This window comes from Hylobates moloch, unplaced genomic scaffold (genome assembly GCF_009828535.3).
Source record: "Hylobates moloch isolate HMO894 unplaced genomic scaffold, HMol_V3 SCAFFOLD_11, whole genome shotgun sequence".
Lineage (NCBI taxonomy): Eukaryota > Metazoa > Chordata > Mammalia > Primates > Hylobatidae > Hylobates > Hylobates moloch.
In genome coordinates, this window is record NW_026652286.1 from 29,149,602 (window position 1) to 29,174,539 (window position 24,938).

Consider the following 24,938-nt stretch of genomic DNA (forward strand, 5'->3'; position numbering starts at 1 on the left):
GTACAGAGGAGAAATTCTGACTTAGGGAATGGTTTCCTGGAGAAGAAATTACTATTTGGCTTCTTGTGAAACAAAGGCTCTACACTTTACCCTTGCCAACGTATAGTATGAAGGTCTTTAAAGCTTAAAAAAAAAATCATTAATTAGAGGAACACTGGGCATCATCTATAGAATGCAAGTGTATCACTTTAGAGTCGGGAGAAACTTATGCCTGAGCTAGAAATGCACTAGCCTACCATTATCACAAGGGCAAGTCAGTGACAGAACAGTTCTCTGACCGCCAGTGCAGTGCCCTCCCACTTGATGAATCAGTCATTAAGGCTCACTGGCAAGCCCTTCGTACTTCTTCCCTCTCCGGCACTAGCTTCCTTAAGTCGACTCTGTGAAATATCTGCTAATCTTAACCTGAACCAGAGTTTCGATCCTCGGAACAGTCTTGCCCACATCTTTGGGACCCGATTCGTCCTGCTGAATCCGGCACACGAGGGGCGGGTTGGTTGGAACCCACGCTGCCAGGCTTCTCTCAATCCCACACGGTGTCCATCCAAGCCCGCAGGACGGCGGTCCGGAAGTGACGTAGTGGAAGCGGACGTGGTGTCTTGGTGCCGACTTCCTGTTGTTTGAGGCCGGGTCGGGGGTGTGCGATTGTGTGGGACGGTCTGGGGCAGCCCAGCAGCGGCTGACCCTCTGCCTGCGGGGAAGGGAGTCGCGAGGCGGCCGTCATGGCGGTGTCGGAGAGCCAGCTCAAGAAAATGGTGTCCAAGGTGAGGCTGCGACGCGCTCGCCTCCCAGCGCGCGCCCACCTCTCCCTTCCGCGCCCTGCCGAGTCCGTCCCAGCCCAGCCAAGCAAGCTTCCCAGACGGGCCGGAAGCCCCGGTGCAGTCCTTAGCCACCTTCTCAGACCCCCGCCCCGAGGCGCCTGTCCCCTGGTGCGGGAATCCCCGTACGGGAGCTGGGAGGGTGGGGGGCGGCGACAGTCAACAAAGGCGTGGAGCGGAGGCTACCTGACACCTGCCGCCCACCCGCCCTCCTCTCTTCCACAGAGTTTGGAGCTGTCTGTGGGGCAGTGTAGTTTTTCGTTTGTTTTTATAAATGCAAACAAGGGATCATACTTTGTTGTAGATCTGAGGCAGTCCTCTACTCCTGTCCCAATCTAGGGATCCTCTAGTCTTAGCCTTTCTTTTGCCGACCCGCAGAGATTGTGGCCTTTTCAGTTTTGTATTCTCCAGAAAAGAAGCGAAAATACCGGTCCCTTACTGCCCCAGGTGAAATACATACCATTACCATTTCAGGGATTTGCTAAGAGTAACTACTGTTAAGTGTATGCTTCTTACAACGCGTATTTATTTGCTTTGAGCTTAATTTATGATCTTCACGGCTCAAGACTAGTAGTTTTTTTTTTTTTTTTCAGTTTTTAAAAAAGCAGTTAAGCATTTTGTATTTTAAAGCCATGATTTATTTATATAATTACTTCAAACGTGGCACGAGTGGAATGGCTTTTGTTATGTTTTGTTGTAATTTTCCAAAACTATGTAAAATGATTGAGAGTTGAGTCTTGACCAGTTCAACGTGTTAGCTTCGGATAGTTTTGTCAAAGCAAGAATGGTAGCAATCAGCGGTTTAAGCGGTTTCAATTTTTAATGACACACACTATTATGTGTAAAACTTTTTTAAAAACAGACTTTTTCCAGTTAAATCGCCCCCATAGTCCTTGATTGAAGACCAAATAACCTCTAAGGAGAAAATGACAGTTTTCAAAATAAAGCATATCTTGGTTGTGTAATCATATATTTTAGGCTTCTTGGTTTTGTTTTGATAAACTAGTTGTCCTTAGTTATAGAGGACATATGGGAAGCCATAGAAGATTGTGACCCAGGTAAAGATCCATATTGTAACTTTTATATATCAGTTTTTGAAAAAATGGTATATTGTTTTATGTAGTATGTAACTGAAGAGTATCTGTTCCATGAGCTTTTTTTTTTTTTTTTTTTGAGAGTCTTGCTCTGTCTCCCAGGCTGGAGTGCAGTGGTGCGATGCTGGCTCACTGCAATCTCCGCCTCCCAGGTAAAAGCGATTCTCCTGCCTTAGCCTCCCAAGTAGCTGGGATTACAGGCGCCCACCACTTCACACAGCTGATTGTTGTATTTTTAGTAGAGACGTGGTTTCACCATGTTGGCCAGGCTGGTCTTGAACTCCAGACCTCAGTGATCCACCCACTTTGACTTCCCAAAGTGCTGGGAATACAGGCGTGAGCCACCACGCGTGGCCTCCATGTCATTTTTGATCTTTAAATTGATAGTGTAGTCATTAAGATTTAGTCCTTGGGCTGGGCGCAGTGGCTTATGCCTGTAATCCTAGCACTTTGGGAGGCCAAGGCGGGCGGATCACCTGAGGTCAGGAGTTCAAGACCAGCCTGATCAACATGGTGATACCCCGTCTCTTCTAAAATACAAAAATTAGCCGGGCATGATGGCGGGTGCCTGTAATCCCAGCTACTTGGGAGGCTGAGATGGGAGAATCACTTGAACCTGGGAGACGGTGGTTGCAGTGAGTCGAGATCCGGCCACTGCACTCCAGCCTGGGTGGCTGAGCAAGACTCTGTCTCAAAAAAAAAAAAAAAAAAAGATTTATTCGTTAATGTATGTATATTCATATAAAGAGCAAGAATATTCAAATATTAGCTTATTTTTTATATCCTAATTAAGTTTCCTAAGCTTCCCTAGAGAAACCTGCCATCAAAGACAAAGACAAGGCATGTTCAGAAGATATTTTATACCTCTACCTGCCTCCCCCTCTACCCAACCTGTGATTACTTTAGAAACAAAAACAGAGGTAGGGAAGAGGTGGGAGAGGGCATCCTACCCGCCTTTTGGTCCTTGGCTCAATATCTGGAAAATTGAGACTCCTGTATGTGATTATGACGATTCTGAGCATCAGCATCAGTACTGTCCAACCTATGAATTTTAGACAGGTAAGAATAGTAAGTAAAGTAATAGAAGCAATTGTGGGTCTCCTTCCTCCTAAAGAAGGGCTTCAAATGTTTTCCTTTCAGCTGGTGTGGTCTGATGTAAGAATTGTTAGCCAGGACCCTGGACACATAGCTAGGGTGAAGGTCATTATTGTTTTCTCTTTATCTGATTGTAGGCTCTCCACACCCATCCTGGTACTCTGGCCACCTGCCTTATGTTTTATATGTGTATTATAAAAGATCTTTTTTTCCCTTGAGCATTATCTTGGCTCCCAACTTCAACATAACTTTCAACACCTTTCTCTGTTATTTTTGCAATTAACAGATATATTTATACCAGATTAGTCCTTCTTGCTTTACAGAAACAACTTTCCACTTTAGATGTTTCATACATATAGCCACTTATATTTTTACATAGTTTATCTACAGCATTTCTAGAGGCACAGTCACTGCTAAATGAGTAGAAGAAAACTATGGGCCTGGTGTGGTGGCTCATGCCTGTAATCCCAATACTTTGGGAGATAGAGATGGGAGGATCACTTGAGGCCAGGAGTTCAAGATCAGCCTGGGCCACATAGCTAGACTCTGTCTCTACAAAAAATTTAAAAATCACCCAGACTTGGCATGCACCTGTAGTCCTAGCTACTTGAGAAGCAGAAGCAGGAGGATCACTTAAGCCCAGGAGTTCAAGGTTACAGTGAGCTATGACAGAGAGAGAATCTGTCTCAAAAAGTAAAAAATAAAAAAAATTTTAAACAGTAACAAAATTGGCCAGGTGCAGTGGCTCATGCCTGTAATCTCAGCACTTTGGGAGGCTAAGGTGGGCGGATCACTTGAGGTCAGGAGTTCGAGACCAGACTGGCCAACATGGTGAAACCCTGTCTCTACTAAAAATACAAATTAGCCAGACATGGTGGCGCATGCCCTTAATCCCAGCTACTCAGGAAGCTGAGGAAGGAGAATTGCCTGAACCTGGGAGGCAGAGGTTGCAGTGAGCTGAGATCATGCCAGTGCACTCCAGCCTGGGTGACAGAGCGAGAATCCATCTCAAAAACAAATAAATAAAAATAATAAAGATTGATATGTCCTGCCCTGTTTTAGGTTCTAGGGATGCAACAGTGAACAATCAAACAAACTATGCTTCTGGAATTTAAATTCTTATAAAAGGCAATAAACAACTCAATAAATACATCAAGAAGTATGTTGGAAAGTGATAAGTGCTTTAGAGAAAATAAAGCAGGAAAGAGAAATGGGGAGTGCTAGGGTGTGGAAATGGGATGAGTCACCGTTTTATATCTGATAGTAAAGAGAAGTCTTTCTGAAAAAATCTATTTGAGCTCACCTGAGAGAGGTAAAGAAACTGTGTGCTTGACATGGGGCTCACACCTGAAATCCAAACATTTTGGGAGGCCAAAGCTAGAGGATCACATTGAGGCCAGGAGTTCCAGACCAGCCTGGGCGACATAGCATGACCTTGTCTCTTCTCTACTAAAAATATAAAAAAAATTAGCCAGGCGTGGTGCATACCTCTAATCCCAGCTAGTTGGGAGGCTGAGATGGGAGGATCACTTGAGCCCAGGAGTTTGAGGTTGCAGTGAGCTGTGATCACACCATTGTACTCCAGTTTGGGTGACAGAGCAAGATCCTGTCAAGAAAAAAAAACCTGGAACAATCTGGGAGAAGAACATTTCAGAAAGAAGGAAAAACAAATGCAAAGGCTCATAGACAGAAGTTTGTCATGCATGATAGAGGAACAACAAAGGAGGGTATGGTGGCTAGACTGGAGTGAGCAACGGAGGAAAGTGGTGGTATGGGTCTAGACAGCATCAATGGTATAGGAGGTTTGGAGGGCCTTGCAGGCCATTGTAAGGACCTTGGCATTTACTTGGAGTATGATGAAAAGCCGTTGCTGTGTTTCAGCTGTTAGCAATATTACTCTAGATGCTATGTTGAGACTAGACTGTAGGGGGTTAATGATGGAGGCAGAGACACCATAAAGAGGCTGTTGCAGTAATCTAGGTAAGAGGTGCTGGTGGCTTAGACCAGGACTGTAGCTGTGGAGATTCCGGATGTATTTTGAAGGCAAAGCTAACAGGATATTTTGACAGATTTGCTGTGGATGTGAAGAAAAGAGAGGGCATCAAGGATAACGTCAAGGTTTTTGGCCTGAGCACCTGGAAGGATATATATGTATACACATATGGAAGACACTGGAGAAGTAAATTTGAGGGGAAGATAAGGAGTTCAGTTTTGGTCATGTTCAATTTGACATTCATTAGATATCCAAGGGAAATGTCAAATTGGTAATTGTATATACGTTTTCTGGAGTTCAGAGAAGAGGTTAAGATTGGAAAATTTTGATTTGAGGGTTTCAACATATAAATTAATTTTCAACCATGAGGGAGATCAAAGGAATGAGTTTAGATAGAGAAGAAGACCAAGGACTTAGCCTGTGCTCAATAAAATTGGTTAGGATAAGAGAACGAACTAGTAAAGAGACTGAGAAGGCACAGGCACAGAGTGCAGGAGAACAGTTGATGTCCTGGAAATCAAATGAAGAACATGTTTTAAGAGAAAGGGAGCTGGGCATGATGGCTCATGCCTATAATCCCAACACTTTGGGAGGCTGAGGTGGACAGATTGCTTGAGTGTAGAAGTTCAAGACTAGCCTGGGCAACATGGTAAAATCCAGCTGTATCAAAAATGTACAAAAATTAGCCAAACATTGTGGCACATAGCTGTAGTCCCAGCTACTTCGGAGGCTGAGGTGGGAGGATTGCTTGAGCCCGGGAGGTGGAGGTTGCAGTGAACTGAGATCACACCACTGCACTCCAGCCTGGGTGACAGAGCCAGACGCTGTCTCAAAAAAAAAAAAAAAAAAAAGGAAAGGGCCAGGTGCAGTGGTTCATACCTGTAATACCAACACTTTGGAAGGCTGAGTTGAGAGGATCACCTGAACCCAGGAGTTTGAGACCAGCTTGGGCAACATAGTGAGATCCCATCTCTGTGAAAAATTTAAAAATTATCCAGGTGTGATGGTGCATGCCTATAGTCCCACCTACTTGGGAGGCTATGGTGGGAGTATCACTTGAGCCCAGGAGGTTGAGGCTGAAGTGAGCCATGATCATACCACTGCACTGGCCTGAGCGACAGAGTGAGACCCTATCTCCAAAAAAAAAAAAAAAAAAAAGAATCAATTTGGTCAAATATTGCTGAATCAACTTGGTCAAATACTGCTGACAGATGAAGTAAGACAAAGGTAGAATTGGTCATTACATATCGTGTGGCAGTTATTGGTGACCTTAATGAACAATTTCAGTGAAATGCTGAGTGTAAAAGCCTAATTGGAATGGATTTGAAGAGACCAGGTCTCTAGACATTGAGCATCAGTGGTTGCTAATATCACAGAGATACTCAGATATATTGTGCTCCATGATGAAAAACATTATCCTCTATGAAGTGATCTTACCAGAGAAGAGGAAAAAAATATAAAAGGAATTTTTTTTTTTTTTCCCAGGCGGAGTCTAGCTCTGTCACCCAGGCTGGAGTGCAATGGCACGATCTCGGCTCACTGCAACCTCTGCCTCCCAGGTTCAAGCGATTCTCCTGCCTCAGCCTCCTGAGTAGCTGGGATTATAGGCGTGCACTATCATGCCCAGATAATTTTTGTATTTTTAGTAGAGATGGGGTTTCACTGTGTTGGCCAGGCTGGTCTCAAACTCCTGACCTCGTGATCCGCCTGCCTCGGCCTCCCAAAATGCTAGGATTACAAGTGTGAGCCACCACGCCTGGCCGGAAATTTTGTAATCATGAAGATAACCTCTAGATCCAACTAACTCACAGAAACATATATCTATGAAACTATACTAAAGGGATACAATTAACACATTCCAAACCGTGAGAGCCTCTGTAGGACAAGTGAACAAATTTATTTAAGAAATAAATTCTAAGGAGCAAAAATAGAGATGTGCCCATCAGTTAAGTATTTTTCAGCTGAACAGTAGGTGAATAAAATGTTCAGTAAGAAGTGGGCCATACATGCCTGTAAATCCCAACACTTTGGGAGCCTGAGGCAGGAGGATTGCTTGAAGCCAGGAGTTGGAGACCAGCCCGGGCAACATAACAAGACCTTGTCTTTACAAAAATAAAAATAAATTAGCTGGGCATAATGGCACATGCCTGTAGTTCTGTGTACTTGGGAGGCTGAGGCAGGAGAATCATTTGAGCCCAGGAGTTCGAGGTTGCAGTGAGCTGTGATTGTGTCACTCTACTTCATCCTGGGCGACAGAGCGAGACCCTGTCTCCAAAATAAATAAAAGGAGTGAAATACAGATAAATGCTACAATGTGGATAATCTTGAAAACATGCTAAGTGAAATAATTTAGTTATGAAAGATCACATTGTATGAATAAGCAAATCTGTAGACACAAAGTAAATTTGTGGTTGTCTAGGATGAAGGCTGGGGGCAAGTAGAATGGGGGGTGATTGCTAAAGGGTATGGATTTCTTTTTAGGGATGGTGAAAATGTTCTGAAGTTGATTATGGTGGTGATTACACAACTCTGAATGTACTAAAAACCATTGAACTATACTCTTTAAATGTGTGAATTATATGGTATGTGAATTATATCTTTAAAAAGCTATAAATGGTGAGTTAAATAATATAAATTAAAAGGGACTTGAGACATTTTAACCAATGCAATGTGTGGACTTTATTTGGATCCTGATTGAAACTGAAAACATAAAAAACATGACTTGAGACTATAGATATTTACTGATGTTAAGAAAATAGTGATTATTTTAGTGTGATAATAGTCTTGTGGGTTTTTAAGGTTCTTTCAGGCGTTCATTAATGTTAAAAATTAGTGGAAGAGATTTTAAGAAAATTTATCCAGCTGTAAAATATATGCATTGGTTTTAAACTAAATTCTTATGTGATTTTGCTTTGCAGTACAAATACAGAGACCTAACTGTACGTGAAACTGTCAATGTTATTACTCTATACAAAGATCTCAAACCTGTTTTGGATTCATATGGTGAGTTTATGCAATAAAAAGAGCAATTTCTATACTTTGAGTTTACTCTCTTTGTTAATGATTGTAATTTTTTCCATTTTCTTTTGAGGTTTGTGGATTTTTCAATTGTAGGATTGCACTACCACCTAATAAAACTGTTGGAGGGTAGCAAATTAGAAGATCTAATAAAAACATTTCATATTTCTTTAGTTTTAGTTTTTTATGTTAAAAAAAAGTACTGTACCTGGATGTGGTGGCTCATTTCTGTAATCCCAGCACTTTGGGAGGCTGAGGTGGGTGGACCACTGAGCCCAGGAGGTTGAGACCAGCCTGGGCAATATGGTGAAACCTCGTCTCAACAAAAAAATACTTAAAGTTGGCCTGGTGCTCTTGTAGTCCCAGCTACCCAGGAGGCTGAGGTGGAAGGATTGCTTGAGTCCAGGAGGCAGAGGTTGCAGTGAGCCGAGATTAGGCCACTGCACTCCAGCCTGGGCAACAGAGCAAGACCCTGTCTCAAAAAAAATTTAAAAACCTCTAACATAGAACTATGCAAATTTAAACCTAGGAGGGGATGTTAAAGATAGTTTAGTCCATTTCCCAAAGTGTTGTCTATAGACCCTTAGTTATTCTGGGAACAGGGGTAGAGGCAGAATTCTATAGTTAAGCTTGAGCAACTTATGGATTAAACAAAATTGAGTTTCATTGCATGAAGATTTATCAGAGCCTTTAATATGCTAATGTGTTGTGTATCACCGAGATGAGCAAGAATATATTGTATAATACATCCTAAAGTTATTTAACTGCTGAACCTCCCTGCCCCCATAGTGTCTCTTTATATTTTCAGGAACACATTTTGCAAAACTATACTCTGGACTGTCCCTTTCATTTTATAGATGAGGAAAATGTTATTTAATGTGGTCTTTAATTCTGTAGAGTAGGTAAGCATGACAGTTTGTCTCTACTTTCTGTTGAGACAAAATAAAGTTGTAAGGCAAGACAACGCTTGGAGTTTTCCTTTTTTTAAAATAGTCTTTTCTGTCCCTACCAAATCCTAACATAATTTCTTCAACCCTGTCTCCTTGAAAATACTTAATATGCCAGGGCCGACGGAAAACCCATGCTGCTTCTTGTCCATTGTGAGACCCTTAGCTCTGAAGGCAAGGAACTGAATTTTGTAGCTGAGACTTTCTAAATTTCACTTGCTTCCAAGGCTTTGAAAACATTAGGAAACTGGTGAAGAGAGGTGGGAAGCAACAGAGGGGCAATCAGTTCTGCATTTCCTGAACAATAAAGACATGAACCCGAAGTCCTCTTCCAAACCTAGGGCACGATTCCTTCTCATCTCAGCCTACCTTATTTCTGTCCGCATACTATATGTACAATGGTATTTTGAACTACAAAAGGCCTCACATTACCAAAATTAAAGTTGGTTTTTAAATGGCTTCGGTGGGGAGAAAAATGGTTGGAGCTAGAATTTTATAGTTTTTACAGCATATAAAAGAATAAATACATTTATCAAAACTGAAAAAGACTCCATTATAAAATCTTGTATAGTTTCAGATGGCTGGACTAAGTGTAAATCATTGTTAACAAATACTTTTAGAGTAAACAAAGCCCCAAATTTATATAAGGTGGTTTTCTTTTTTAAAATGCACAAAATCAGAATACATTGCAGTGTAGCTTACATTCGTCAACAGTAAGTAAAAGAACAAAGGTCAACAATGTACGGTCATGCATTTTGTAGTGATAGAGATACGGTCTGAGAAATGCATTATTAGGCGAGTTCATCATTGAGTGTACTTAGACAAACCTAGATGGTATATCCTACTACACACCTAGGTTATATGGCATAGCCTGCTGCTCCTAGGCTACAACCTATACCAGATGTTACTGTACTACATACCATAGGCAGTTGTAACACAATGGCATTTATGTATCTAACCATAGAAAAGTTACAGTAAAAATACAGTATTATAATCTTATGGGACCAATGTTCTTATATGCAGTCCATTGTTGACCCAAACATTACACAGTAGATGGCTATAGTTCTATGTTTTTGTACTGCACATTACAACCTTTCCCCTATGTGTATAGTGTTAATTCCAAATTATTGTTAGAAATAATAGCTGTCCAATACAAACTATGTGCCACATTAATTATAGACATAAATTATAGATAGAAAAATGTGTATGGTATGAGAAATACAGATTAAAAGAAATTGTTTATATTTGGCTATGAACTTTTCTTTTTTTCATTTTAATACTGACTAAGGAGGCTGAGGCCAGGAGATCGTTTCAGTCCAGGAGTTCAAGTCCAACCTGGACAACTTAGACTCCATTTCTCAAAAAAAAAAAAAAAAAAAAAGAAAAAAAAAATGCTGGGCGTGGTAGTGCACGCCTGTAGCCCCAGCTACACAGAAGGCTGAGGTGGGAGGATTGCTTGAGCCTAGAGTTTGAGGATAGCCTGCACAACATAGCAAGACCCTGTCTCCAAAAAACAATAATAAATAACGATGAGTGATTAGGGATAAATGTCTGCAGATCTCTAAAATAGAAAGACAGTAGGTTAACATTTAGTATGGTATTGTTTGATAGTGTTTTTTGTGTTTGTTTTTTTGCAGTGGAGTTTTGCTCTTGTTGCCCAGACTGCAGTGCAATGGCACAGTCTGGGCTCACTGCAACCTCTGTCTCCCGGGTTCAAGCAATTCTCCTGCCTCAGCCTTCCGAGTAGCTGGGATTACAGGCATGTGCCACCACGCCCAGCTAATTTTGTATTTTTAGTAGAGATGGGGTTTCTCCATGTTGGTCAGGCTGGTCTCAAACTCCCGACCTCAGGTGATTCGCCCGCCTCGGCCTCCCAAAGTGCTGGGATTACAGGCGCGAACCACCACGCCTGGCCGTTAGTGATTTTTAAACAGTTTTAAAAGTGACTCACACCTGTAATCCCAGCACTTTGGGAGGCTGAGGCAGGTGGATAACGAGGTTAGGAGTTCGAGACCAGCCTGGCCAACATGGTGAAGCCCCATGTCTACTAAAGATACAAAAAATTAGTCAGGTGTGGTTGCACGTGCCTGTAATCCCAACTACTCGGGATGCTGAGTCAGGAGAATCGCTTGAACCCAGGAGGCAGAGGTTGCAGTGAGCCGAAATCGCACCTTTGCACTCCATTCTGGGCGACAGGGTGAGACTCTCTCTGGAAAAAAAAAAAAAAAAAAAAAGAGCTGATCAATGACATTGAGTGAATCAACAAAGAATTGTTAGTTATTGGACAGGATGGATGATACATTGACAGGTCAGCTCCTTTCAAGGATAAAAATGAATTTTAACCAGTCTTTCTGAAAGAATAACTTATGGGAGTATCTTAAAAAATGCTCATGATTAAATCATTGTTCTTTCATTTCAGTTTTTAACGATGGCAGTTCCAGGGAACTAATGAACCTCACTGGAACAATCCCTGTGCCTTATAGAGGTAAATGTCTTAGGTTATTAGGTTTCCAGCGTAGATGCATTTTGAATACATAATAAATATGTTGCCAAAGAGTTATAAGTAAATTAAACCTACTTTTTCAGGGCTTTGATGCCGGTACAGATTTTAACTTCTATTCAAATTGAAGTTCATTTGGCAGTAACACCTAACATTTTCAGCTTTCTTAAAACTTCCTTACCAAGATATATGAACAAATAAGTGCCTAAGTTCACCAGAGGAGTTTATTGTTTCACATAATCAAATAATTTTAGAACTAGAAAGGGATCTTACTTGCCTCCTAGTTCAGCCTCCCACACCATTCAAACTTTCCTGACAATGGGAAGCTAAGATATAGGCTTCAAAGTCAGGACAGAGTTATGTTTGAGTTCTTGCCCTATAATCTTAGCAGTTTTGTTACATGTTATAGATGGATATCTTTGACATTTGGACAATAGTACCTAACTTGGGGGAAGTGAGCATTTATTAGATAATGAATGTAAAGGACGTGGCACAGAGCCTGGACTATAATAAGCAGACAGTTAAAAGTAGCTGTTATTTATGGTTGTGCTGCTGGTGATAATGCTAATGATAGATAATTGATCTCTGTTAGCCTGTCTTTCACCCTCTGCTGAAATATTTAGTGGTGAGGAAGCATTTAGCTTCATGAAAGACCATTTTGTTTTTGGACAGCTCTGTTAATTATTCCTTGTAACTAGCTAAGACCTATGTCCTTTACCCATTGATTTCACATAGTACCTGCTATTCATAAGGCAATAAGGATAGGAGCTGTGGCTAAAAAGATGAATAAAAGATGTACCTCTTCTGGAAGAACTCCACTAATAGGGGAAACAAAGGGAACAGATAGATATTTACACTATTCTGTAACTGCTATAGAATTATAAATTGAAAAAGTGCTATGAGATTACAGAGGAGAACAAGGCCACATGGGAAGATCACAGAGGAAGTGACATTTGAGCCACTATTAATAAGTCAACCATTCATAACAAGCAGAGGGAAAAAACAGTTAATTGAGCATCAGCATTGTATAAAGCAAGTATAAGTTTAGGGAAGACTGAGTAAAATTTAAGATTACTGACTTTGCTATTGCCCTCAGGAAATAAATTCTGCTGGGGAAAATAGGAATGGGGGGGTGCGGATATATGTATAAATTGTATCTAAACTAAACCTCTGTTCCTTTAACCATTCTTCAATTTTAAAATAATAAAAATAGAGTAACTGAAGTTTCTATTTCTTTTTCAGGTAATACATATAATATTCCAATATGCCTATGGCTACTGGACACATACCCATATAATCCCCCTATCTGTTTTGTTAAGCCTACTAGTTCAATGACTATTAAAACAGGAAAGCATGTTGATGCAAATGGGAAGATATATCTTCCTTATCTACATGAATGGAAACACGTAAGTATTAATAGTGTTCTGTGAATTAGTTATGTTTTATATATTTTGCTCACTAGCATCTGCTTTCTTTTAGCACTCAAGGAGGATTCGAAGTAGGATAGATAAGTTCAGATAATGGACTAATCACTGAGTTGAGGGTAAATTAGAAAAGGCTCACTAAAAGAAATGGGTTTCTGTAGAGCTTTGTAATTTTCAGAATACTTATATTCAATATTTTATTGGCTTTAGTTGAACCTTTTAAAATAGGCAGGATTCACATAGTAGGAAGTGCATTTTAAAAAATCATATCCTGGTGGGGTAGTTATGGAATTCAAATCTCATTACTCAAAGCATTTCTGTCAAGAATAATAGTAGGGAACTTCCGTTTATGTGTCTGATAGTGTAACTGTGACAGATTAATGTTCTTATAAAAAATAACTAGAAAAGCAAGAGAAAATACAAACAACACCTGTTGGAAGGCTTTGGAAAGCTGTTTAGGCAATCAAGACGTGGATGGCCAAGAATCTGTAGAGAAGGAAATAGCAAAGAGATGAGGCAGTTCTGCCAATAACTTTTCCCCCAGGATACCTACTGATTCCTTTTTTTTTTTTTTTTTTGGAGACAGAGTTTTACTCTGTCGCCCAGGCTGGAGGGCAGTGGCACAATCTCAGCTCACTGTAACCTCCACCTCCCAGGTTCAAGCAGTTCAGCTTGGTAGACAGCCTACCGAATAGCTGGGATTACAGGCGCCTGCCACCACGCCTAGCTAAGTTTTGTATTTTAGTAGAGATGGGGTTTCACCATGTTGGTAAGGCTGTTCTTGAACTCCTGACCTCAAGTGATCCACCCATCTCGGCCTCCTAAAGTGCTGGGATTACAGGCGTAAGCCACCATGCCCGGCCTACTTACTGATTCTTGATGAAGGAGGAAGGGCTGAGAATCTGGGCAAAGGGCCTTAGCTAAGAGGCAGAGAAACCTGCAGAGTCTCTAGCAGTCTCAGAGGGCTGAAAAGACAAAAGTTGCTTTTGTGTCTACCAAAGTAACTAGGACTTTTAGATCCAAGATTTGGTAGAAAAGGAAGCCATAAAGAAGTGAGTAGCTCTGGGGATGGTGGCTCATGACTGTGATCCCAGGACTTTGGAAAGCTGAGGCAGGAGGATTGCTTGAGCTCAGGAGTTTGAGACCAGCCTGGGCAACATAGTGAGAACCCCATCTCTATAAAGAAATATTTTTAAAAAAACCTTGGCATGGTGGTGTGTGCCTGTGACCCCAGCTACTCAGGAGGCTGACGTGAAAGGATCACTTGAGCCTGGGAATTCGAGGCTGCAGTGAGCCATGATTGCATCACTGTCCTCCAGCCTGGACAACAGAGCAAGATCTGTCTCAAAAAAAAAAAAAAGAAAAGATGAGATACTCTGAATTTCCCACCTTAAGAGATATGTTGAATTCCTGAGCTTCAAAGATAGGATGCTAAAAAAAAAACTAAGCAGAACGCCTCTGAAAATCAGCCAAGTTTTCAGCAGTCTTAAGTTGAGGAGGCAATTGGAGTTCAGTACCTTATCAAGAAGGGGAACAAGTAAACATCCTAGGCTGTTAGTTGGCACCACTGGAGGAACACATCTTAGGAGGAGGAACTTAGAGGTAGAATGGGCCTATAAAAATCTGTCCTTGAGGCTGGGTGGGGTGGCTCACACCTGTAGTCTCAGCACTTTGGGAGGCTGAGGCGGGAGGATCACTTGAGGCCAGAAGTTTGAGACAAGCCTGGCCACCGTGGTGAAATCCCATCTGTACTAAAAATATGAAAATTAGCCAGGCATGATGGCACATGCCTGTAATCCCAGCTACTCCGGAGGCTGAGGCAGGAGAATTGCTTGAACCTGGGAGGCGGAGGTTGCAGTGAGCCGAGATCGCACCACTGCACTCCAGCCTGAGTGGCAGAGTGAGTGAGACTCCGTCTCAAAAAAAAAAAAAAATCTGTCCTTGAGCCAGCTCAGTCCCTGATCCTGACTGCCTGCCTGCCACAGGATAGGGTGAACTCTTGCTGGAAGAAGATAATATATAGACCCTCTATAATTTTTCACAGTGTCTAGGATACAATTTATATTTATCAAGTACACCAAGAAAGAGAACCAAGAGGAAAAAAAGGCAATAGAAACAGGACATCCCTCCACTCCACCCCCACAAACACACAGGTAACTTAGTTATCAGACACAGACTTAAAAATGTGATCAGTGTGTTCAAGAAAATAGAGGACAAGATGGTAAATTTTATTAAAAAGAAACTAAGTGGAAATCTTAGAACTGAAAAATAGAATAATAGAGATTAAGAACTCAGTAGATGGGTTTAGTAGCAGATTGGACTCAGTAGAATAGAGACTGCCTCAGCCTCCTGAGTAGTTGGGATTACAGGCGCCCACCACCACACCTGGCTAATTTTTGTATTTTTAGTAGAGATGGGGTTTTGCCACGTTGGCCAGTCTGGTCTCGAGCTCTTGACTTCAGGTGATCCGTCTGCCTCAGCCTCCCAAAGTGCTGGGATTACAGGTGTGAGCCATTGTGCCTAGCCTCAGTTTAAATTCTTAACCTGTTGCTTTATATTAGGCCTGGAAGTAGATATTAACATAGATATTAATTTTTTTCTTCAAAGAATTTAGTGTAAAAGGAATGGTATGATAATTAAAACTTACCTTGACAAAACTGTAAGATGTATGAATGAAGAATTGATTCATACTACAACATTAATGAATTCTGAAAACATTATGCCAAGTGAAAGGCCAAGCACAAAAGGCCATGTATTGTATGATTTCATTTATATGAAGCATTCAGGAAAGCAAATCCATAGAGACGGAAAGTAGATTAGTCGTTGCTAAAGGGCTGTGGGAAAAGGGAAATGGGAAGTGACTACTAGTGAGTACAGGGTTTCTTTTTGGGATGATGAAAATATTCTGGAATTAGATGGTGGTAATGGTTGCATAGCTTTGTGAAATAATAAAAGCCACTGAAATGTGTACTTTAAAAGGAGAAAGTTTATGGGATGTGAATTATATTTCACCTACATGCATAAGGCTTACATGAGGCTGTGATTTAGTTAAGGAATTTTGTTGGGCCGAAAAATTGAGAAAGCGTGTGGTCTCAGTGGCCATCCCCACACACACCAGCCACAGTATCTGTGAATGCTGCACAGATACTGTGCTTATAACACCCCGAGTCTCAGTGTATAAATTTACAGGCAAACACAAGAAAAATATTGGAACAGTAGAGATCAGCAAGTTTTCACAGAAAGCTTTGAGAAATGTTATTCATTGTCATCTTCTATGAGTTAGGTCAAAATTGAACAAATGAGGTGAGTTTGGTTCTTTGGAAAAGGTGAAAACTGCCACTGAACTCTTCTGTCAGGAGTATTAAAAGAAGTGCCAATCCTAATCCTGTAATCCCGACTACTTGGGAAACTGAGGCAGGAAGATTGTTGAGTTCAAGTCTAAGCTGGGCAACATGGCAAGACCTTGTCTGGGGGGAGGGGGGGTGTAAAAAATAGTTTCTATGAAGATGGTTAGCCTATCAAGGTGATTGAGTAATTCTTCAGAACTCAGTGAACTTATGAATGAAGTACGTGAGACGAGATACACACAAAATAGATTAAGGAGTAAAAGAAGAATAATCAAATATGCCATTTTGAACAACTTTGTCTAGCACAGCTTAATTAGTGGTTGGTAGATATTTCTTTTGTTATTTTTTGTTGTTGTTGTTATTGTTGGGTTTTGTTTTTGTTTTTTTGAAACGGGGTCTCACTCTAACCCAGGCTGGAGTGCAGTGGCGCAATCATACTGCAGCCTCAACCTTCCTGGCTCAGGTGATCCTCCCACTGCAGCCTCCTGAGTAGTTGTGACCACAGGCTCATGCCACCATGTACAGTTTTTTATTTTTTTGTAGAGACCAGGCTGGTCTCAAACTCCTGAGCTCAAGCTGGATTACAAAATGGAGGGGAAAGTGCTGGAATAGACCTAGAATTTTTAAAATTATGCATGCTGCAAAATAGCCTTATTTGATCCTCCTGCCTCGGCCTCCCAAAGTGCTGGGATTACAGGTGTAAGCCACCACCCCTGGCCAGTGCTCAATAGATATTTGAGAGAAAATCTTAGTAACTCTTATGAAAAAATAGGAATCTCTTTGTCGTTGTTGGAAGGAAAGATCCTTTAACAATTCACCCCTTTTGTACTACAATCTAGCAATTTCTAAGCTAGAATCTACGTATAATTTTGTTTTGTTTTGTTTTGAGACAGAGTCTTGCTCCATCGCCTAGGATGGAGTGCAGTGGTGCAATCTCAGCTCACTGCAACCTCTGCCTCTGGGGTTTAAGCAATTCTCTTGCCTCAGCCTTCTGAGTAACTGGGACCATAGACGCACATCACCACACCTGGCTAATTTTTGTGTTTTTAGTAGAGATGGGATTTTGCCATGTTGGCCCAGCTGGTCTCAAACTCCTGGCTTCAAGCAGTCCACCCACCTTGGCCTCCCAAAGTGCTGGGATTACAGGTGTGAACCACCTCACTTGGCTAGAATCTACTTGTAATTTCAGAGTTCATAATATCTTTAATAAAAATTAATTTTAAGAACACATATTTCCAAGATATCATTGATGTCTTTTAATGGCCTTAAATAATATTGTGACTGTTGCTCATATTCATCCCTCAATTTGTACCAGTGTACTTATAATAAATTGTACAGTGGCAATAAAATTTTTGTTCTGTGGAGTCAAATGAAGAACAAAACTATATGAATTTTGCAATATGCTGCTTTAACTAGTGCTATTTTTATATGCTTGAAGCAAGAACCTTGCTGCACATCATGTTTAAAACCACCTAACTCTATTAAAATAAATTAATTAAATGAAATTTTCATGATTGGGGTCCTACAAAGAAAATTATCAAGCTGGCCGGGCGCGGTGGCTCACGCTTGTAATCCCAGCACTTTGGGAGGCCGAGGTGGGCGGATCACGAGGTCAGGAGATCGAGACCACGGTGAAACCCCGTCTCTACTAAAAATACAAAAAAAAAATTAGCCGGGCGTGGTGGCGGGCGCCTGTAGTCCCAGCTACTCGGAGAGGCTGAGGCAGGAGAATGGCGTGAACCCGGGAGGCGGAGCTTGCAGTGAGCCGAGATTGCGCCACTGCACTCCAGCCTGGGCGACAGAGCGAGACTCCGTCTCAAAAAAAAAAAAAAAAAAAAAAAAAAGAAAATTATCAAGCTGAGTTGAAAACCGATGAGAAATGGCTAACCTTTTTCTTTTTACTGAAAAGCAACTCTGTAGCTGACTTGAATTTTTTTTCATTTTTTAGCCACAGTCAGACTTGTTGGGGCTTATTCAGGTCATGATTGTGGTATTTGGAGATGAACCTCCAGTCTTCTCTCGTCCTATTTCGGCATCCTATCCGCCATACCAGGCAACAGGGCCACCAAATAGTAAGTAGAATTGAGATTTTACTTTAAAACTCATATAAACAAAAGAGAACAGAAACTTTTGTAAAAAAAGAAAGAAAAATTAATGACTTCTTTGCTTTTTAGTTTATCAAGCTAGTGGATTTTTTGGAAGTATTCTGAGGCCCCACATCTGCATGTACAGATTCCCACCAAAGACTGGCATTTGGGCTTCCATTTGTAGGTAGAAATCTAAGAATGGCTGTGCTGGATTCCAAAATGGAGGAGAAAGTGTAGAATAGAGCTAGAATTTTTAAAATTATGCATGCTGCAGAATAGCCTTATTTGATCAGCTTGGAAGCACATATAACTTGAAAGGTAGTCTGACCTCTCTCTTTGCAACTACAAAATCAGTGTTGTAGATAAGGATTAAGGTCAACTGAAGCATTCACGTTCAGCTATTCTGGGTATACACAATTGGACATCTAGCTCTTAGCTTTCTTCTCTTTCGTACAGCCAATTCATGATTTTACCTTGTGTGGAGTGGTGGGAGCATGGAGACAGTGTTGCTTCTCCTCTAATTGGAATATATTATCTCTGTTATCTATTTTCTTGAATAATTCTTACTGATACTTAAAAATCACTCTGAATAATTGTGAGTTGGTTGTACTTATTTTGAATTTACTAAATCTGCATTGATTTCATTGTGTTTTGAGCTGTGACTTTTTTTTTTTTGGTGAATTTTCTTTAAGATTATAATTAACCAAACTTGTTTATCTTACAAGACAAATTATATGTGCTTTCATTTTTCTTCTGCTGAAAATTGTACTTTTTCCTTTTTAATCCATTCTTTCCTGAGGAACATCTTGGTTTATAAGCTGAATGGGAATTTAACAGAAAGAATTTTTGAACCCATTTCTCTTTCCTTCCCTACCTTCCCAGAATAAGCTTGATTTTAGGGTTACTATTTATTTTAGTAAAGATACTGGGAATAGGAACAGCTCCGGTCTCCAGCTCCCAGCCCCAGCGACACAGAAGACTGGTGATTTCTGCATTTCTGCTTGAGGTACCGGTTTCATCTCACTAGGGAGTGCCTAACAGTGGGTGCAGGACAGACGGTGAAGCGCACTGTGCGCGAGCCGAAGCAGGGCGAGGCATTGCCTCACTCGGGAAGTGCAAGGGGTCAGGGAGTTCCCTTTCCTAGTCAAAGAAAGGGGAAACAGACGGCACCTGGAATATCGGGTCAGTCCCATCCTAATACTGCGCTTCTCCAACGGGCCTGGAAAACGGCACACTAGGAGATTGTGTCCCGCACCTGGCTCGGAGGGTCCTATGCCCACAGAGTCTCGCTGATTGCTAGCACAGCAGTCTGAGATCAAGCTGCAAGGCGGCAGCGAGGCTGGGGGAGGGGCGCCCGCCATTGCCCAGGCTTGCTTAGGTAAACAAAGCAGCCAGGAAGCTCGAACTGGGTGGAGCCCACCATAGCTCAAGGAGGCCTGCCTGCCTCTGTAGGCTCCACCTCTGGGGGCAGGGCACAGACAAACAAAAACTCAGCAAAGAACCTCCACAGACTTAAATGCCCCTGTCTGACTGACAGCTTTGAAGAGAGTAGTGGTTCTCCCAGCACGCAGCTGGAGATCTGAGAACGGACAGACTGCCTCCTAAAGTGGGTCCCTCACCCCTAAGCAGCCTAACTGGGAGGCACCCCCCCAGTAGGGTCAGACTGACACCTCATTCAACCGGGTACTCCTCTGAGACAAAACTTTCAGAGGAACTATCAGACAGCTGAATTTGTGGTCTCACGAAAATCCGCTGTTCTGCAGCCACCGCTGCTGACACCCAGCCAAACAGGGTCTGGAGCGGACCTCTAGTAAACTCCAACAGACCTGAAGCTGAGGGTCCTGTCTGGTAGAAGGAAAACTAACAAACAGAAAGGACTTCAACACCCAAAACCCATCTGTACATCACCATCACCAAAGACAAAAAGTAGATAAAACCACAAAGATGGGGAAAAAACAGAGCAGAAAAACTGGAAACTCTAAAAAACAGAGCACCTCTCCTCCTCCAAAGGAACGCAGTTCTTCACCAGCAACGGAACAAAGCTGGATGGAGGATGACTTTGATGAGTTGAGAGAAGAAGGCTTCAGACGATCAAACTACTCTGAGCTACGAGAGGAAATTCAAAACAATAGCAAAGAAGTTAAAAACTTTGAAAAAAAATTAGAAGGATGGATAACTAGAATAACCAATGGAGAGAAGGGCTTAAAGGAGCTGATGGAGCTGAAAGCCAAGTTTCGAGAACTACGCGAAGATTGCAGAAGCCTCAGTAGCAGATGCGATCAACTGGAAGAAAGGGTATCACTGATGGAAGATGAAATGAATGAAATGAAGAGACAAGGGAAGTTTAGAGAAAAAAGAATAAAAAGAAATGAACAAAGCCTCCAAGAAATTTGGGACTATGTGAAAAGACCAAACCTACGTCTGATTGGTGTACCTGAAAATGATGGGGAGAATAGAACCAAGTTGGAAAACACTCTGCAAGATATTATCCAGGAGAACTTCCCCAATCTAGCAAGGCAGGCCAGCATTCAGATTCAGGAAATACAGAGAACGCCACAAAGATACTCCTCGAGAAGGGCAACTCCAAGACACATAATTATCAGATTCACCAAAGTTGAAATGAAGGAAAAAATGTTAAGGGCAGCCAGAGAGAAAGGTCGGGTTACCCACAAAGGGAAGCCCATCAGACTAACAGCTGATCTCTCAGCAGAAACTCTACAAGCCAGAAGAGAGTGGGGGCCGATATTCAACATTCTTAAAGAAAAGAATTTTCAACCCAGAATTTGCTATCCCGCCAAACTAAGCTTCATAAGTGAAGGAGAAATAAAATACTTTACAGACAAGCAAACGCTGAGTGATTTTGTCACCACCAGGCCTGCCCTAAAAGAGCTCCTGAAGGAAGCACTAAACATGGAAAGGAACAACCGGTTCCAGCCACTGCAAAAACATGCCAAATTGTAAAGACCATCGAGGCTAGGAAGAAACTATAGCAACTAACGAGCAAAATAACCAACTAACATCATAATGACAGGATCAGATTCACACATAACAATATTAACGTTAAATGTAAATGGGCTAAATGCTCCAGTCAAAAGACACAGACTGGCAAACTGGATAAGGAGTCAGGACCCATCAGTGTGCTGTATTCAGGAAACTCATCTCACGTGCAGAGACACACATAGACTCAAAATAAAGGGATGGAGGAAGATCTATCAAGCAACTGGAAAACAAAAAAAGGCAGGGGTTGCAATCCTAGTCTCTGATAAAATAGACTTTAAACCAACAAAGATCAAAAGAGACAAAGAAGGCCATTACATAATGGTAAAGGGATCAATTCAACAAGAAGAGCTAACTATCCTAAATATATATGCACCCAACACAGGAGCACCCAGATTCATAAAGCAAGTCCTCAGTGACCTACAAAGGGACTTAAACTCCCACACAATAATAATGGGAGATTTTAACACCCCACTGTCAGCATTAGACAGATCAACGAGACAGAAAGTTAACAAGGATATCCAGGAATTGAACTCAGCTCTACATAAAGTGGACCTAATAGACATCTACAGAACTCTCCACCCCAAGTCAACAGAATATACATTTTTTTCAGCACCACACCACACCTATTCCAAAATTGACCACATAGTTGGAAGTAAAGCTCTCCTCAGCAAATGTAAAAGAACAGAAATTATAACAAACTGTCTCTCAGACCACAGTGCAATCAAACTAGAACTCAGGATTAAGAAACTCACTCAAAACCGCTCAACTACATGGAAACTGAACAACCTGCTCCTGAATGACTATTGGGTACATAATGAAATGAAGGCAGAAATAAAGATGTTCTTTGAAACCAACGAGAACAAAGACACAACATACCAGAATCTCTGGGACACATTCAAAGCAGTGTGTAGAGGGAAATTTATAGCACTAAATGCCCACAAGAGAAAGCAGGAAAGATCCAAAATTGACACCCTAACATCACAATTAAAAGAACTAGAAAAGCAAGAGCAAACACATTCAAAAGCTAGCAGAAGGCTAGAAATAACTAAAATCAGAGCAGAACTGAAGGAAATAGAGACACAAAAAACCCTTCAAAAAATTAATGAATCCAGGAGCTGGTTTTTTGAAAAGATCAACAAAATTGATGGACCGCTAGCAAGACTAATAAAGAAGAAAAGAGAGAAGAATCAAATAGATGCAATAAAAAACGAAAAAGGGGATATCACCACCGATCCCACAGAAATACAATCTACCATCAGAGAATACTACAAACACCTCTATGCAAATAAGCTAGAAAATCTAGAAGAAATGGATAAATTCCTCGACAAATACACCCTCCCAAGACTAAACCAGGAAGAAGTTGAATCTCTGAATAGACCAATAACAGCTTCTGAAATTGTGGCAATAATCAATAGCTTACCAACCAAAAAGAGTCCAGGACCTGATGGATTCACAGCTGAATTCTACCAGAGGTACAAGGAGGAACTGGTACCATTCCTTCTGAAAGTATTCCAATCAATAGAAAAAGAGGGAATCCTCCCTAACACATTTTATGAAGCCAGCATCATCCTGATACCAAAACCTGGCAGAGACATAACCAAAAAAGAGAATTTCAGACCAATATCCTTGATGAACATTGATGCAAAAATCCTCAATAAAATACTGGCAAACCGAATCCAGCAGCACATCAAAAAGCTTATCCACGATGATCAAGTGGGCTTCATCCCTGGGATGCAAGGCTGGTTCAACATACGCAAATCAATAAATGTAATCCAGCATATAAACAGAACCAAAGACAAAAACCACATGATTATCTCAATAGATGCAGAAAAGGCCTTTGACAAAATTCAACATCTCTTCATGCTAAAAACTCTCAATAAATTAGGTATTGATGGGACGTATCTCAAAATAATAAGAGCTATCTATGACAAACCCACAGCCAATATCATACTGAATGGGCAAAAACTGGAAGCATTCCCTCTGAAAACTGGCACAAGACAGGGATGCCCTCTCTCACCGCTCCTTTTCAACATAGTGCTGGAAGTTCTGGCCAGAGCAATCAGGCAGGAGAAGGAAATAAAGGGTATTCAATTAGGAAAAGAGGAAGTCAAATTGTCCCTGTTTGCAGATGACATGATTGTATATCTAGAAAACCCCATTGTCTCAGCCCGAAATCTCCTTAAGCTGATTAGCAACTTCAGCAAAGTCTCAGGATACAAAATTAACGTACAAAAATCACAAGCATTCTTGTACACCAATAACAGACAAACAGAGAGCCAAATCATGAGTGAACTCCCATTCACAATTGCTTCAAAGAGAATAAAATACCTAGGAATCCAACTTACAAGGGATGTGAAGGACCTCTTCAAGGAGAACTACAAACCACTGCTCAATGAAATCAAAGAGGATACAAACAAATGGAAGAACATTCCATGCTCATGGGTTGGAAGAATCAATATCGTGAAAATGGCCATACTGCCCAAGGTCATTTATAGATTCAATGCCATCCCCATCAAGCTACCAATGACTTTCTTCACAGAATTGGAAAAAACTACTTTAAAGTTCATATGGAACCAAAAAAGAGCCCGCATCGCCAAGTCAATCCTAAGCCAAAAGAACAAAGCTGGAGGCATCACGCTACCTGACTTTAAACTATACTACAAGGCTACAGTAACCAAAACAGCATGGTACTGGTACCACAACAGAGACATAGATCAATGGAACAGAACAGAGCCCTCAGAAATGATGCCGCATAGCTACAACTATCTGATCTTTGACAAACCTGACAAAAACAAGAAATGGGGAAAGGATTCCCTATTTAATAAATGGTGCTGGGAAAACTGGCTAGCCATATGTAGAAAGCTGAAACTGGATCCCTTCCTTACACCTTATACAAAAATTAATTCAAGATGGATTAAAGACTTATATGTTAGACCTAAAACCATTAAAATCCTACAAGAAAACCTAGGCAATACCATTCAGGACATAGGCGTGGGCAAGGACTTCATGTCTAAAACACCAAAAGCAATGGCAACAAAAGCCAAAATCGACAAATGGGATCTCATTAAACTAAAGAGCTTCTGCACAGCAAAAGAAACTACCATCAGAGTGAACAGGCAACCTACAGAATGGGAGAAAATTTTTGCAACCTACTCATCTGACAAAGGGCTAATATCCAGAATCTACAATGAACTCAAACAAATTTACAAGAAAAAAACAAACAACCCCATCAAAAAGTGGGCAGAGGACATGAACAGACACTTCTCAAAAGAAGACATTTATGCAGTCGAAAAACACATGAAGAAATGCTCATCATCACTGGCCATCAGAGAAATGCAAATCAAAACCACAGTGAGATACCATCTTACACCAGTTAGAATGGCCATCATTAAAAAATCAGGAAACAACAGGTGCTGGAGAGGATGTGGAGAAATAGGAACACTTTTACACTGTTGGTGGGACTGTAAACTAGTTCAACCATTGTGGAAGTCAGTGTGGCGATTCCTCAGGGATCTCGAACTAGAAATACCATTTGACCCAGCCATCCCATTACTGGGTATATACCCAAAGGACTATAAATCATGCTGCTATAAAGACACATGCACACGTATGTTT

At 41.2% G+C, this 24,938-nt stretch overlaps 1 protein-coding gene across 2 annotated transcripts in view; it reads left to right on the forward strand.

Moving 5' to 3' along the window:
* Positions 1–598: 598 nt before the first annotated feature.
* TSG101 (tumor susceptibility 101) overlaps positions 599–24,938 on the forward strand; it is a 63,729-nt gene continuing 39,389 nt past the window's right edge. For both annotated transcript variants that reach the window (XM_058446446.1, XM_032166449.2), the window contains exons 1-5: positions 599–764; positions 7,919–8,003; positions 11,385–11,450; positions 12,708–12,871; positions 18,185–18,308. In XM_058446446.1, the coding sequence (XP_058302429.1) occupies positions 723–764; positions 7,919–8,003; positions 11,385–11,450; positions 12,708–12,871; positions 18,185–18,308 (481 nt within the window). In that variant the 5' untranslated portion in view covers positions 599–722. The remainder of the gene's footprint in view (positions 765–7,918; positions 8,004–11,384; positions 11,451–12,707; positions 12,872–18,184; positions 18,309–24,938) is intronic.